Source organism: Rhamphochromis longiceps, linkage group LG3 (assembly GCF_057381845.1).
Source record: "Rhamphochromis longiceps isolate RC_006_pf linkage group LG3, R_longiceps_female_GT1.1, whole genome shotgun sequence".
Classification (NCBI taxonomy): Eukaryota; Metazoa; Chordata; class Actinopteri; order Cichliformes; family Cichlidae; genus Rhamphochromis; species Rhamphochromis longiceps.
Genome location: NC_140559.1, coordinates 52,623,127 through 52,638,789, shown reverse-complemented (window position 1 = coordinate 52,638,789; position 15,663 = coordinate 52,623,127). Strand labels below are relative to the sequence as shown.

Genomic DNA, 15,663 nt, shown 5'->3' with positions numbered 1-15,663 from the left:
TAGATTTAAAAAAAAAACAAAAAAAAACTGAAGTGTTTTTATTGAACCTTTTGGCAACTTAGGAAGAACAAAAAGAAATGAAATATAAATTAGCCCATATGAGTTTTTATTTGTACATTTCTGGTACTTCTGGCATTTTTATGCAACTTAATGTTTAAAAATTTACTCAACTTATGCAACTTATTCAGGTTTTAAATCACACTGATGATGTAGAGGTCTCAAAAACTCTTCTAAATGAAGCTCAAGCTCGCATTAATTCAATTGATTAGTAATGTGAAACCGGTCTATTTCACTTTGTGACAGAACAACATGGACTCAATACAATCCGGTCTTCAAGCGATAACATATGAACCTTGCTTCCAGGTCCAAACTACTCTGCAATTATTAAGGCTGTTTTTTTAATGGTTTTAATGCTTTGTATCTTGTTATTTAACCTAAACAAACCCCTAAAAAACGTCAGTGGATGGATTATATCAGTGGCTCTGACTGAAGTTTGGTCCGTTTACAGGATCCTGCCATACAATTGCATTTCTCCAAAACCATCAGGAACCCTCACGTTAACTTTTATTGAGTGTAAAAAGGTTAACGTTCATCCTCCAGCGTCACTGTGCTAATGTGTTTATGTCATGCTAACCATAGCTGTGTAGCTAGCCACCACGTAGCATCATATGCCAGCTAGCCAAACGTCAGTAACCCTACAAACGTGACTGCTGTTTAGTTTTCTGTCTGTCAGTTATATATGAAGTTATAGCAGAGCTGTGAATTTTAATTTTTTCAGAAATCTCTCAGTCACAACATAGTATATTATGTTTAGGTTGAAACTAGCGAGCTAACTTCCTGCTAACTTCGACCTCCGTTAAATTTCATAAATCCTGTTTTCACAGACGCCTGTATTTTAAACTTAATTGTTACACCTGGCAGAGCAGCCAAACTGATCATTTTATTAAAGATTGAACAATTTAGACAGTTTAACTCTCAGTGATGCCGCAGTGTTCGTTTGACGTTGGGACCTGAAGCGGAGTTTGGACCCAGAAACAGCTAATGGCGTCAGACTTAAAGACCGGATGATGTTCTTTCAAAGCGCAACATCAAATCAAATCAAATCAAATCAAATCACTTTTATTGTCACATCACATGTGCAGGCACACTGGCACAGCACATGCGAGTGAAATTCTTGTGTGCGAGCCCCACAAGCAACAGAGATGTGCAAACACAACAACACAAACGAGCAAAATACAAGAATGGCCAACCTGAAACTAATAAATATATGTACAATATATAATAGTGTATGCATTTCTGGATGTGTATACTAAATATTTTCCTACGTGTGTGTGTGTGTGTGTGTGTGTGTGTGTGTGTGTGTGTGTGTGTATACACATTTTTACAAATTAAATAGTAAAAAAAAAATAAAAAAAATAAATAAATAAATAAATAAATAATAATAATAATAATAATAATAATAATAATAATAATAATAATAATAATAAAATATATAAAATCTACAAACATGTGATAAATCTGTGGGTAGGGAAAGAGTGTCCGGTCCACCTCTCACCTCTGCTTCAGTCTATACGGATCTCTGTCCAAACTACTGGTACAATTGTGTTGTGGGTAATTTAGGCATCAAGCTTGCAAAAAGAAAGTGCATAGAGTGTACCTATTTTGATTTTTTTTCTCTAATGACTCCGAGAAAACTAAAGATGTACACTGTTTAATCAGTGACATTGGAAACAATGTGTTGTCCCTTTCCTCTCTTTCCTCAAATGCTGTCTCAAGTCATCTTTTTGTGAAACTATCTTCAGTCACAGTGAGCAGCTTTACCACCTTGTTGAAAACATTCAATGACTGACAATCTGACTCTTTGCTAAACAGTGTCACAGTTGCACCTCAGGCGACAAATGGCCTATTATCCTAATACCCCACACACACACACACACACACACACACACACACACACACACACACACACACACACACACACACACACACACACACACACACACACACACACACACATATATATATAAGTAAGACGTCAGGATAGAATGAGTATTTAAAGCTTGTGTCTGTTATGTGAATGCACAAACACATGCTGACACATGTGCAGGCCGACAGCGTGACGTGTGCTCTGGCCCAGTTATGCGCACACATGCAGTGCATACACATACTGCAAAACACGCAGACAGAACCCAGTGATAATATTGCCTATCAACAGGTCATTCCTTACATGCCTTTTGGATAAACAGACAGCCAGAAATAAAGAGGGAGAAGGTTTGTGCATGCAGAAGAAAGGGAAGGAGAAAAACAAAGTCACTGGGAAAGACTTTTGTTTGTGTGTAAGCGCGTGTGGGAGGGAGTTAATTGAGCTGCCCCTGTAATGTCATTTGATCCAGAAAGCCTTATAAAATGTACAGACCAGACCACCATAACCGAGATATACCGGTTATGTGAAGAGATGAGTAAAAGGATAACAGTGAGATATTGCCTATATCTCACTATATAACAGAAGGGCAGCTTTGTTCACAGGATTTGTTTATGGAAATGTTTATCCATGACAGCAGATTACCATATCCATACTCCAATATCAAAGGAATAACTCATTATGATCCCATACATCTACATACATAACCACAGTCAGAATCACCATCATGCTGCCAATTCCCAGTTTATTGCTGAATGCCTAAAATGCAAAATCCAATATTACTAAACTAATGGCTTAAACGTAACCTCTAAAGTCAAGGAGAGGAAGGACGGATGTTGGAAAGCAATAACACATGAATGGGGGGGAAAAGAGATGGAGGATTGCTGATAACCACAAAGACTACAGGGATCAGAGTGAACAGGAGAAAACAGGAGACAAACAAGGCCAGGACAAATTGATGAAACCCATTTTGGTTGAACTAATGGGCCGGTAAAACCACAATAAGTGACACAAAGAGCTGAGGAAGAAACAGCAATTTAGAAAGACAGATGAAATATGTAGGAGAAGTGGGAGCGTAGCTATGTAGTGGTGTTAAAGTAGACAAATAACAAGTGTAATATCCATATTAGCACTCATGATGGTACATTAAAAACCCATTATGGTTAGAGTGGCTCATTTGTATTTGATTGTGTCCGAGTACTTCGGAGATGTGCGACAGTCTATTTGGCCGACTTTGAAGGTAATCAGTTTGTATGTGTGTAACTCTGTGTGTGTAAGACATCGAGTACGTCTCACCTGGCCAGCACCTATGGTCCAGTAGAGGAAGAATCCTTCCGGATCAACTTTCAGGTTTATCAGCGTCGGCTGTGTACTGTTAGGCTCCTAGGCGACAACAGAAATGCAGATGTTAAAAAATTGCAAACACAAAATAAAGGTCCAAGAAGAGAAAAAACACAATGTGCAACTCAAAACAGGAGCCAGTGTTTATTACAATGTGGGTCTTACTTTTTATAGATTTGGCCTTGAATTTGATGGGGTATTATGTTGGAACATTATCACAACACACAGTGAATTAAGGTCTCAAACACTCGCTCTCTGTCATTGTTTGCTAGTAAAAAAGTTTAAATCCTTCAAAAAGCTGAACTATCCACAGGGTAAAGACCTCTAAAGTACATTTCTGAAATGAAAAAGTGAGCCACGCCAGCGATGAAAGAGGATACTGGTATTACATCATGAGGCGTCAGCAGGAAGACTGGGAAACAACTATATTCTGTAATCTAAGATAAGCATGTAGCTTGTACTATAGCAGAATATAGATCATTTCAAAAGCTATGATTAGTATTAATACGCTTGCAAGTACCTTGCTAACTAACTAGACATAAGCTGATAAAATAAATAACTCAACAGCATTGTAAAATTTGGTATTTTTGGCCAACTACAGCCAGTTTGTTGGAGTTTCAGCCAGCTGTTCCATAACATAAGGCAATCAGGCCCCACCAATATAGGATTTTAATATTGATACCAATACTGATATTTGGCGATTTCTTAATTTGATAAATAAGCTGAATTATTTTTGTCTATGATAGAAAAAAACAAACAGATTTGACTAACATTTGTTAAGTCTAGTTATTTATGTTAAACCTTAAATCATCGCAGCCAAATGACTATTTTTAAATGACTTTACTTAAAAATATAAATGTAAGTAAGTGTAAAATCTGTACTTGCATAGCAGAGTGTAGTATTTAGGTCAGTCTCAAATTGCTCTGTAGTATTTTTCATTAGTTTGTTTTTGAATTTGAATTTTACTTTAGCTTTTATTAGCCTCCGTGCTATTTATAGTTGTTGTTTTTGTCATAATATGGGTGCCGTTTGTCAGTGGCACATTAAAGACGTTCTAAACGGGGATCGGAATGTGAACGCTTGAGTCAAACAGAGTCCCAGTATCAAACATGTCTACTGATGCATCCTCAGATTGACTAATCAGACTATATTGAAAAGACTGTAGTCTAAAATTAAAGGCATGTTATATATATTTAATTTTGGGGGTTTTTTTTGTTTAACAGTTTTAATATAGTTGTAGTTAATTATAAAAAAACAAAAAAAACAAAAAAACGTAATGTGTGAAAATAGTGAGAGGTATTTACCATTGATAATTAAAAAAAAACAGTGATTAGGTAAAACACCTGAACTTGGGACTGCTTTCACACTTTAATCATTTACATATTTATTTACGAGGAAAATGCTGTAGAAAAGAAAGTCATCGCACATTTCATGGACTACATAACTCATTTGCTTATTGTTGAACCGGGACAGATACGCTTTGCTAACACTTTTCAAGGAAAATCACGACCCATCTGTATAGTAGCAGAAGAAGCACGGACTCAACAGATAGGAAAATCCTAAATGCTCGCTACTGACTGAAAGTTTGTTGTTACCATCAAAATTATGGCCAACCTACAAAAATAATAAGACCCAGTTAGTATAAAACTCTACTTTGTTTAACTTTATGACATTGTAGATGGACAGAAAGACAAAGGAAAGGACACCGTGTGTTTATGTCACATGTTGCTCAACAGCTGTTTTCAAGCTGGAAACCACAAACTTTAACCAGCATGACGATCTCATTCATGTGCAGCATAATGATGGCACAGAAGCCTGAATCAACATATCATTTGCATCATCATTATGGAGTCGTACGCAAGATACGATGACCACATGCACAAACACAGGCACACAAATACACACACACAGAGCTTCTGGCTGCGTAATTACAGTCACACTCTGGTCCAACAGACAAACACATTGCCAAGACCGCCCGGGAAACAGGGATGTTGATTCAAATTGCTATTAAAGTGACAGACTCACAACACCAAAGCATCAACTTAACAATATACTTCTCATAATCGGATTATAAAGAGAGAGAAGGACCTCCTGGTAACCACATAAAACTTTCTCACTATCAACTTAACAAAGGAAAGAAGCTTATAATTTCCTTAATGTGTGGTGAAAAACATATGCAGCTATCATGTGAGTTCAACAAAGCTGAAACATTAATGACTGCAATTTTAACTCAAACACAAAAATGAAGCGAACAGGAAAAAAGCACTAGAAGGCTTCCACACAAAAACAGAGTGGGTTGATAAAATAAGTGATGGAGGCAACTGGCAAAGACAGGAAAACTTTATGGGACTCCATAAAGGACTGTAGTCCTTAAGTATACTCTTGTATACTTAAAGTACACAATTTTTCTTTACATCTATAAAACAGTTATAAAACGGCTAACAATGCTAACAGTTTTCATTTATACTTTATATCCAAAAAAGGGAATAAATGTGCACCATATTAGTTTAGTGTTTTCATTTAAACCCATGAGCTATCCAAACAACACATATCTTGTGATATATTGTTATCTTTCACCATCTGTTACCTTTGGACAGAGCCTGGCTAGTCGTATTTCCTGTTTTAGCTTTTATGCTAAGCAACAAATTTAGCGTCTAATGCTGGGCTTCTCGTGTTACCAACCCTAAGCAAAAATATTCCCAGTGTTTCCCAAACTCTTAAAATGTTCCCTTATAGACTCCTTGCAAAACATACATTACATTTTAAGCTGAACCTACCTTCATTTTAGGCTCCAAGGTTGGCTAACAGAGAGCGCAGGTTAGCAAGAGAGGTAAATAAAGGAGAAAGACAAAGGTTTAAGAACAGGATAGAAGTAGGTGGATGGGAGCAAGAAAAAAATGTTATAATAGAAAATAAAACAAAATGTCAGGAGAGGTAGCTGAAGTTAAATCTAATGCTGTATCTTAAATCAGCCTCATTTTTCTAACTTGACCACGCATAATGTCAGCCATTTTATTGTTGCTATAGTGACTAGCAATGACTGAGTAGACAAGGGGGCGATTTTAGACCCATCATCAGGCCTTAATAAGCAGCAATATGTTCTTTTAAAAGTGAGCTGCGTTAGCTTAGTTAGCAAGAAGCAGCTATAACACAAAAACACAGTCTGAAGCTCCAGCCAGCTCTAGAGATACCAGCAGTTACTGCTTCGCTCTGAACAGAAACTCACTGACAGAATAATTTGAATGCAACTTCAAATCGTGAAGTCAAACGTGCGCTTAATCACTGAACTCGTGACCTCTGCTTACTCACTGGTGCAAATGGAATGCTATACATACCCAATTTCACGCTGTGATTACCATCTTAAGGCTGTGACCTGATGTCATGGCCTCTTTTCAGCCGGTGATTGGTCAGAGCAAATGTCTTGCAGTGAAGCTTGCAAATCTCCAGCCTAGCTTTTGTTTGTGTATCTTATGTCTGCAAGACAACAGAACTGAAAACACAAACTAAAACTTCCATTTGGAAAGTCAGATGTTCCTAGTGCTAAATGACAAGCAAATATAATAAAAACCCAAAAACATTCAAACAAAAAAGCCAGTTTTAAAAGATTATACCAATTGTTGCCTTTAAATTAAAGATTTTGCTAAACTAAGGATCTATTCAACCTCACCAGCTAAAAATGATGACGGCAATAAGTGGAACAATATGACAGACCTGACAATGTTACCTCAGCTTCATGCTCTACTGTCCCTGCAAAGCAAGACTGGATATACAGCTAATCATTGCTAGCCTATGTTGTAATAAAACTGCACACATATTGTTAGTTGAAGACAATCCGGTCGTTAAGTCTGACGTCACTAGCCGTGTCTGGGCGTAAACTCCGCTGCAGGTCCATATATCAAACGATCACTATGGCATTACTGAGAGTTGAAAAACTGTCTAAAGTCTTTTATCTTTAATAAAATGATCAGCGTTCTGCTCTACCAGGTGTAACAATTGAGTTTAACATCCAGGCATCCATGAAAACGGAATTTATGACATTTAACGGAGTTAGAAGTTAGCAGGAAGTTAGCTCGCTAGCTTCTATCTAAATACAATATAGCGTGTCCTGACTGCGGGGTTTTGGAAACAAATTAAAACGTACAGCTTTGTTATCACTTCCAACATAAATGAAGACAGAAAACTAAACAGCAGTGACGTTTGTAGGGTTACTGAAGTTGGGCTAGCTGCTATATAATGATGTGCTACGTGACCGCTAGCGACACAGCTATGTTAGAATAATATGAATAAGCTAACTTTTTTTCCACTCGATAAAAGTTAACGTGAGTGTTCTCGGTGGTCAGGAACAAATGTAATCGCATGGCAGGATGCTGTAAAAGGACCAAACTTCAGCCAGGAGAACAACTGAGATAATCCATCCACAATACGAGGTTAGTCATTCATATACTGCTGCATGGGCTGGGCTGTAGTTACATCCTAAGGTTTTAAAAACTGAGCTTAAATAAATGATTAGCGGTAATAAAAGCTGAGGGAGGTCAACAGTGATCACTGACTGTTTTAGGAGCTTTTTGAGATTAAATTGAAGTAAATACAAAACATTAAACATGTTAACAACACAAAAGCCATATTAAACGCAGACTACTTTAGGCCCGGAAGTAGGATTCGTCACGTCATCACTTAACGACCGGATAGAAAGGTTACTACTTAGTACACTGAAGTGACCCTGTTCTCAATGTATACAACTTAGTATTAACAAACTCTATAGCATGACTACTGTGCACCATGAATATAATGAGCTGAGAAAACACATAACCAATATTAAATAACAGGCAATAATCCATGAATATGGTCAGGTCAGGTCATGTTTAGCAGAGACAAACAGAGACAGAATAATCAGGTTCACACATACACTGCATCTCAACTGCAAGCACACATTTTGTCATTGTGACTACAGTCATTATCAAGTCCGTATGTTTGAGACTGATGAGTCATCTTCGAAGTCAGTAAAAGCTGCAATGTTATTATTCCTCTAATTGTTAAAAACAGTAATAAAGTAGTAATATAATAGTAGTAAAGTAGCAATAATAAAGATATTTTTAAGCCATGTAGGGGCTTATGTGGTTTAGTTCACTGCCTGCTATCTGCAAACTATTCTATGCATTATATTATAAATGTCATATGTTAGTACCTTCTGTGCAACCTTCAGGAACAACTTGAGAAATTTTTCTGGAATTGAATGAAAGACCTGCAGCTGAAAAATAAGCAGCAGCCTGAAAATTAATGCACAATCGTTTCTAGGAAAACTTGATGCTGTATGCAATTCTGACAGGATTTTCTGATTAGGCAGACCCACCCCTTTTGCACCGAGATCCAGAGAGGGTGGGGAATATTTTAAACCATGCTGGAGACACCAGTGCAACAGGATGATGGAAAGCGGATTTCTTTGTTCACACAAAGAAAAGTACAGGTGCTGCTAATTTACATGCATAAGTGAGAGATGTATAAAGAGACCATCTTTGGTTTAAGCTTGGTTCAGTTTGTACTGAAATGGGACTAAATATGAGATTAACTCTAAACCTTACTCGGGTTTTCTTGTTGACACTTGACTATCTACTGACTAATATATGCGCGGTATCTGTGTAATCTAGTGGGGGCAGACACGCAAGCACATACACATGATCTTTAGATTCAGATGACCAGAATTATAACAACATCACTATCAAGCCTACATGCAATACTACAAGTACTGGCTGGAGGATGAACCCAAACACACACACACACACACACCAGTATTGGTCAAATATATTTGCATTTTAACGTCTGCTGGATTTTACATACCTGTTAGTTGCCTTTACAACTTGAAATACACACAGTTTCTTGTTTCTTTCACGGTTCATCCACTCTGACTCCACGTGAAGTCTGAAATACTTTCACTTAATTCTTTTGTTTAGTTGTTTTTTTCCTCCCTATCACTTAAATCAAGCTCGCATGCCAAACATTCTTTGGCCGTAGCCTCAAAAATGTTCGGATTTGACGCTTGGCTTGATATTTTTTAATCAGCGTACACTGAACGTCTTTGGTTTTAGGATTGTTGGATAGATAAAGTCAGTTATTTGCAGGCTGCAGTTAGGAATTTGTAGACCAAAAGATTAACGGTAGTGACAACAATTTGTCATTTATGCCTCTATTCTTTATCTGAAGGTGTTTTTTTATTTTTACAACACAAAGGCAAAGGTATTTTCCACCTGACATTAAGTGTAAAGGTTACAAAACTAACGAGGAAATCATTAGCACACGGGCGTGAATACACAGACACCATGTTTACTGTAAACACCCTATGATGTGTTGGTGTAAGAGGGGGATGGTGGGTCTATAATTGGACCTCACCCACTCCCTAATTAACCGCCATATGTAGGATCCCTCTGAAGTCTTATTTCCCTCTTTGCATTTTCATCGTCTCCGTGTCAATCGCTGCCTCGCTTTACTCGCTAAGCAACGTTTAAAAACATCTCTTCCTCCTTAATTGATTAAAGACCGTGTCTCCTTCTCCAGACTGCCTCCATATGCCCTGACCCAGTGACAAACACCGTCATTACCTGACCATATAATGTCAAACACACACAGAGTGGAGGGACCACCCCTGGAGCCGATGTCTTACACGGACAAGCTAATGAACACCTCTTGAAAAATCACAATGTGTAACAGCTCAGATGTTGAAAGCCAAATACACGTTATACTGCCTTCACCACAAATTATTGTGTGTGTGTGTAATGCCAGTCAGGAGAAAGCCATTAGTTGGAAACTGATAAAAGTGGCTTCTCCGGCTGCACCTTTGGTCACTGCAACTCTGTGTGTGTGTTTTGTAATAGCTTACGGGAGTGGTGTGTGAAAGAGGGCCAGCGTGCACTTAGTGCGAGTGTGTTTCAGCAGCTGCTTTGGCAACATGGTAAAAGTTGATGACAGTAGGTAACCTTTGGACTCAAGACATAGGAGAGCGAGGAGGGAGAAGTGAAGCCAGAGATGTGAAAGTATGCCATAGGATTAAATATGGAAGGAATGAAATAAGCGGGTCTGTGAAGATTTATTTAGTGTAGGTGTAGATGGCGTCTGATGGGCATACACACATACTAGATCTAAACACTAGATCTTCTCTTGAAGTCTTTTTAATATTTTGGTTAGTGCTACCTTCTTGCACATGCTCAGTACTTTTACGAGCACCGTTTTTCCTGTTTGCAGGTGCTGCACCATTTCATTTCCACGGGGTTCATTTAACTCTCATCTGATTGGGCTGTATAGGCAGCAAATGAACCACTAACCCTTCCGACGACAGAGGCACATTCTGCACACTGAACAATACCCAAGTGTGCACAGGTTTCACTCAGCTAAATAAAGTGCCAAGATCCGTTTTTGTGATTTCCCCCCCTACTGGCACACACACAGGACTGGCACTCTGTAGCAGTTTAATGTTCACTAAAAGAGAAAATTGTTGTTTGAAAGGCACTTGTCTGATCAAAGTGCCCTTTGAGAGTAAAGACAAAAGTGTTTGTCGTCGTCAGGAACGACTACAGTCCAGTCTGTGGCACAAAAAAAATTCTTGTTTCTCCTGCAAATGCTCTCCGCTCGACTCGACGGACCTACCGAGCTGAACTGTTTCTCTGCAGAGAACTTGCTTTTAACGCAAGCGCAAAGAATTAAGAGCAACACGAGAAAGCCAACTCCTGCGCTGAACAGATGACAGGCGTCTACATTCAGGGAGCTGATCGGACATGTGCCACAAATACAAAAGCGGCTGAATAATCTGAATGTGGAACAATCACCAGATTTGCACATCACACTATTCAGATTAATGTGCATCAGAGCATAAACAGTTACACCCTCGGCAGTCTTCAATCAGCCAATGTCCATCTCTTTGAATCATCCCTATAACCTGATCCAATTTCAACAGTCTGCTTGTCACAGTGATTTCTAACAGCGCTACGCAGGCCAAGTGTATTTCTATTCCTCGATGAAAACAGCCAAGAAACCTTGCTGCGCAGTAAAATGGTATCACATAGTGATGCTCAACTTTCCTGAAGACTAACATTGATTGGTCAGTTCATCTACAGGAAAGATCCATAGTGGTGATACAAAGTTTTCACATTACAGTGGTTCTAGTACTTTATGTGCTTTATGAGATAAAGGCCATCTAGGACCAAAAACTAATGGTGGACGATTGGATACGGCATGACATCTGACCAGACTCAAAACTCACAAGACACAAGACAGAAAGAGGGAAATACAAGAGGAGGGCAAAGGGGAGACTCGTCTGAAAATTAAGGAAGAGCTTAGGCAAAAGACAGGAAGAAGATAGATGAATAGGAGGAGGAAGAAAGATGGCAATGACAAATGTGCAAGAGATTACATACAAGATAAGAGACGGCAGAAAATGAAGGTAAAATTCGTAACAGAGTCAAAGAGGAGAAGGAGACGAGATGCAGAGTTCAGATGGCGGTCCCAACACTTCACATGTGGCTGTGGTTGACCTTCCACCTTTCTCTCTCCCTCTCCATCCGGCCCTTGTTTCTCACCACTCTGTCAGGATGTCAGCAGCGTTTGTCGACACTGTGTCGGGCCCTTCCCGCGATTCTGCGCATCCGTTCCTCCACTTCTACTCCTTCGCTCCTGCCTTCACTCTAATCTCCCAAACATCTGTCTCATAACGGCAATTTGTGGCGCGCCGCTTCCGCGCATCAATCGAGAGCCAAACCAAGATATCCACTTTGTGAAAATACTGGCACACAGGAGCAATTGGCACAATAGTGAAGCTCATTGTGCTCTCCTATAAAAGGACAGGACGACTCTGCTCGTGAGAGAGATCGGTTTTTCTGGTCTGAAATGTGTTCATTTTAAACACGGCCTTTCACAAACATGTCATTGTGAAACCCTGGTTTGCATCTCCAGCATCGTTAGAATTCAGCGTTGAGACATGAACAGCAAAGGGTCTATTTGAAAACGGAAAGGAAGCGTGGCTCGACAATATCTGATCTTGTTTTCAGAAAGCAAAGATCACCCTAGAATGCTGTGGCAGATATTTCCTATCAGAGCTGCAGCGTGCGACTGGATACGGTCAGGCTGAAATGCAAACCTTTACAAGAAGGTTCAGCTGATAACAGTTTTACTTTCATTTAACATGCTAATAGATTTCTTGCTTAATAGATTATGAGTAATGAGCAATTCAGGATACATTAAAAACTAAACTATAAAAACTTCTCTTATCCAACGCAATGGATGCACACTGATTGGGACAATTATTTAGGAAAATGATGGTTGTGTGTTGAAAAAGGTTGACTTTCATTGGCTATAAGGTGAAATTCAAATAAGCCAAAGTGCAGACTATGTGCATTTCTCTTCATTTTTTAAGCTGAAAATACAACTCAGTACTACAAATAGACATCCCATCCCCCCAGTAAGCAACTGAATATCGTCTTGGAGGCAATATCCCCCCTCAGTCACTTCCAATATTGTCTCCATTTGGCACGATCAGCCGTACTGGCATTAGCATATACGAACTTCGCAAAAAAACTCAAACTGTTAGAGCAATTTTTCAGACATTTTTGAAAACGCTTTCATTCCTGATGTTTTGATACAACAGGTTCCAAGTATTTAAAAACTACTCATGTGACATTTCTCACAATATTGTTTTACATGGGAGTTCCGCAAGGAAACGTTTTCGGTCAACTGCCTTTTTTTTTTTTCCTAAAGTTTTTAAGTACTTAAAACCTGAGTAAGTAATTGTTTTATATGTTTTTGATGCAGTGACTTTTTTCTTCTAAAACACACCCTGTTCTTTAGACCTTTAGCAACACAAGTGTTAGAACTCTAATCCCTTGAAAATTATGAACAAAATTTTAAAAAGGAACTCAAAAAACATCTATAACAACATGTCACAACATCTCACCCAGCCTCTGTTAGTTATATAGATGCAACAAATTCCTCCTGCCTCCCATTTTGGTGTCTGACCTCAAAGGAACTCGCTAAACCACTACAGGAGTGTGATTACACCGAGCTCACCTGCCTTCCTCCTCTCTGCCTTTGCTGACTTCCTGTAACATGTCTTGGCATGCTACCACCACCTGCACTACAGCGAAATAGTTTGATGTAATAACCAAAATATGAATCAATCATGCCTGAATTAGTTTTCAGGCATGAACTCCAGGGGAGGGGTGAGACTCGGGTTTGGATGGTGTTCATAGCTGCCCATTTTTCACATGTAGAGCACAACAGAAGACATTCTCACTCCTGGAAATGATATGTAGGGTAGGGCATGCCGGGGGGCAGGACACATGATACTGTCTTGGTTGCTGTGAAATCTCTGGATGATTAGCTGCTCTATCCTCACATGTGCAACTGGACATCATCCAGACTATAGGTAGCTGGCAGCTTGAAGATCAGTCCTTCAGAATGCATCAAAAGTGTTTATTTAGACATGCAATTTCTGTTGGGCAATCTCTAAAAAAAAAACCTCAGGAGGGCCACAGTGCATGGATGATTGCAGCTATATAAAAACAGCTCTATAGAGCTAATGGAGGCCAAAAACTTTAAAGTGGTTCTGTTATATTATTTTTTTATTTTGTCATGTATAGACTAATGTCTAATTAAAAAAAGACTAATGACTATGTCTTTTTTTAATCCATTTCTTTGTACATAATTTTAATCTCTTGGAAAATCCAGTTGATTGATTGGTCGGTTGATTGGTCTTAGTCAGTGGTAAGATTCATGATTTGATTATCAAATAAAAATGCACTCGACTGCACTCTCAAGCCAGTGGTGTCAGAGCACAAAAAACAGTGCGAGTGCAACATTGGCATGAGTGCCACCGTGCGTCATCCTGGATGCTGCCGCGCATGTTTGAGCTGTTGATGTTGTCTTGGACATCCATGAGCGCATCATGTCTGGTCTGATAGGCTTCTGTGAATATCTGACTGGACAGAGGCAATGTGATGAGGTGCTCCAGCATGTACACCGAACACTATGCCCGTTTCACCAGCACAATGGCCAACGATCAGGAGTTTATCCAGATGATTGCTTGGCCAGCATTTAGTCTCAGTAGGTTTTCTGTTGAACACGCCAGAACATGCTGGGTCATAACCAAGTTTTAGGCTGCACTTATCCAGGAATGGAGAGCAATGCTTCAACAACAGATCCAGACAGTTTTGCAGTCCACGTGCTATCGTCACATGCATAAGAGCCCATGCCTCACATTAAACTTATAGTGTTGGTCTATAAAATCTATTTAAAACACAAACTACAGTTTTCTTTTGACTAGCACATACTGTTGCCATGGTGGGTGCTTATATTAAGCACTTATAGGGGGAGGAAGCTACAATGGCTTGTTTCAGACAAAGGACGAGGGGGCTGCACCAAGGTTTCATAGTTTTGCACGAGTAGAAAAACTTTTATTTCGTCAACAAATAAAAATGAGATGAAAACATTCCAGAGAGACGAGATCCAATCTCTCACCAGTAAACCTTTACACTTTATATTTTAGTCAGATGAATCGACTTTAGATCAAGTCTACTATAATTTTATGATATTTAGTTGAGTAAAAATGTAAAATTTAAACAGTTAAATTATGACTGAAACACAATAACATTACAGTCAAAAGACTATGACTTAAAAAAAATATAATTATAGTCGGAATTAACACAGATAAGCATTATTTTAAACAACGAATCATGCAAAGCTACTCTGAGAGGTTATTATAATCAGACCAACGCCATTTTCAGTTGATTTTCTAAACTAAGCACTAAACAGCCTGCAGATATGATGGAGGTATTGAGCTCTTGGCAAGTAAGCAAATAAGAATATTTCCAGAATTCAAACTATTGCTTTAACAACCTGAACGGGAATGGGGTATTATAACTGAGCAGACCACGGAGTCATTAAAATTAAACAGACTCACAATCATCCAAATATCATATTTGGCTTTTGATATGATGTTTAACTTTCATGACTTTATCCAAAGCACACAGAAGTGTACTTCAAACTAGATTAGAGTAATGGCAACCGCAGAAAGAAACGCCTAGATGGAATTTCTGAATTGTGAACAAGTGCTGGCTGTCAGTTTGGTTTGCCAGCACGGTCCTGATAAACACAGAGGACAACAGCAGCTTTAAGTTTCTTCAGCTGTCACCAAGATTATAGTTCTGCGCCCCTATAAGTGAACTGCTGTGCAGTATTTCAAGTCTGACAAAATAATCCCAACCAGATTGTGGGAAATGAGCCCAAAAAGCAAGCATTTTATGGTCCAGCGTGCTTCACTCAACTTACAGGGTTTTGAAATGGAGCCAAAACCTGTAATCCCAAAATGATGCCAGGTTCCCAAACCTCTGTACAATTAATGAGCAACTTGTGATTCCATGGGA

General features: G+C 38.9%; 1 protein-coding gene across 2 annotated transcripts in view; it reads right to left on the bottom strand.

Moving 5' to 3' along the window:
- plcb3 (phospholipase C, beta 3 (phosphatidylinositol-specific)) overlaps positions 1-15,663 on the bottom strand; it is a 58,423-nt gene that overhangs the window by 37,375 nt on the left and 5,385 nt on the right. For both annotated transcript variants that reach the window (XM_085400315.1, XM_085400316.1), the window contains exon 2: positions 3,218-3,304. In XM_085400315.1, coding sequence (XP_085256441.1) covers positions 3,218-3,304 — 87 coding nt within the window. The remainder of the gene's footprint in view (positions 1-3,217; positions 3,305-15,663) is intronic.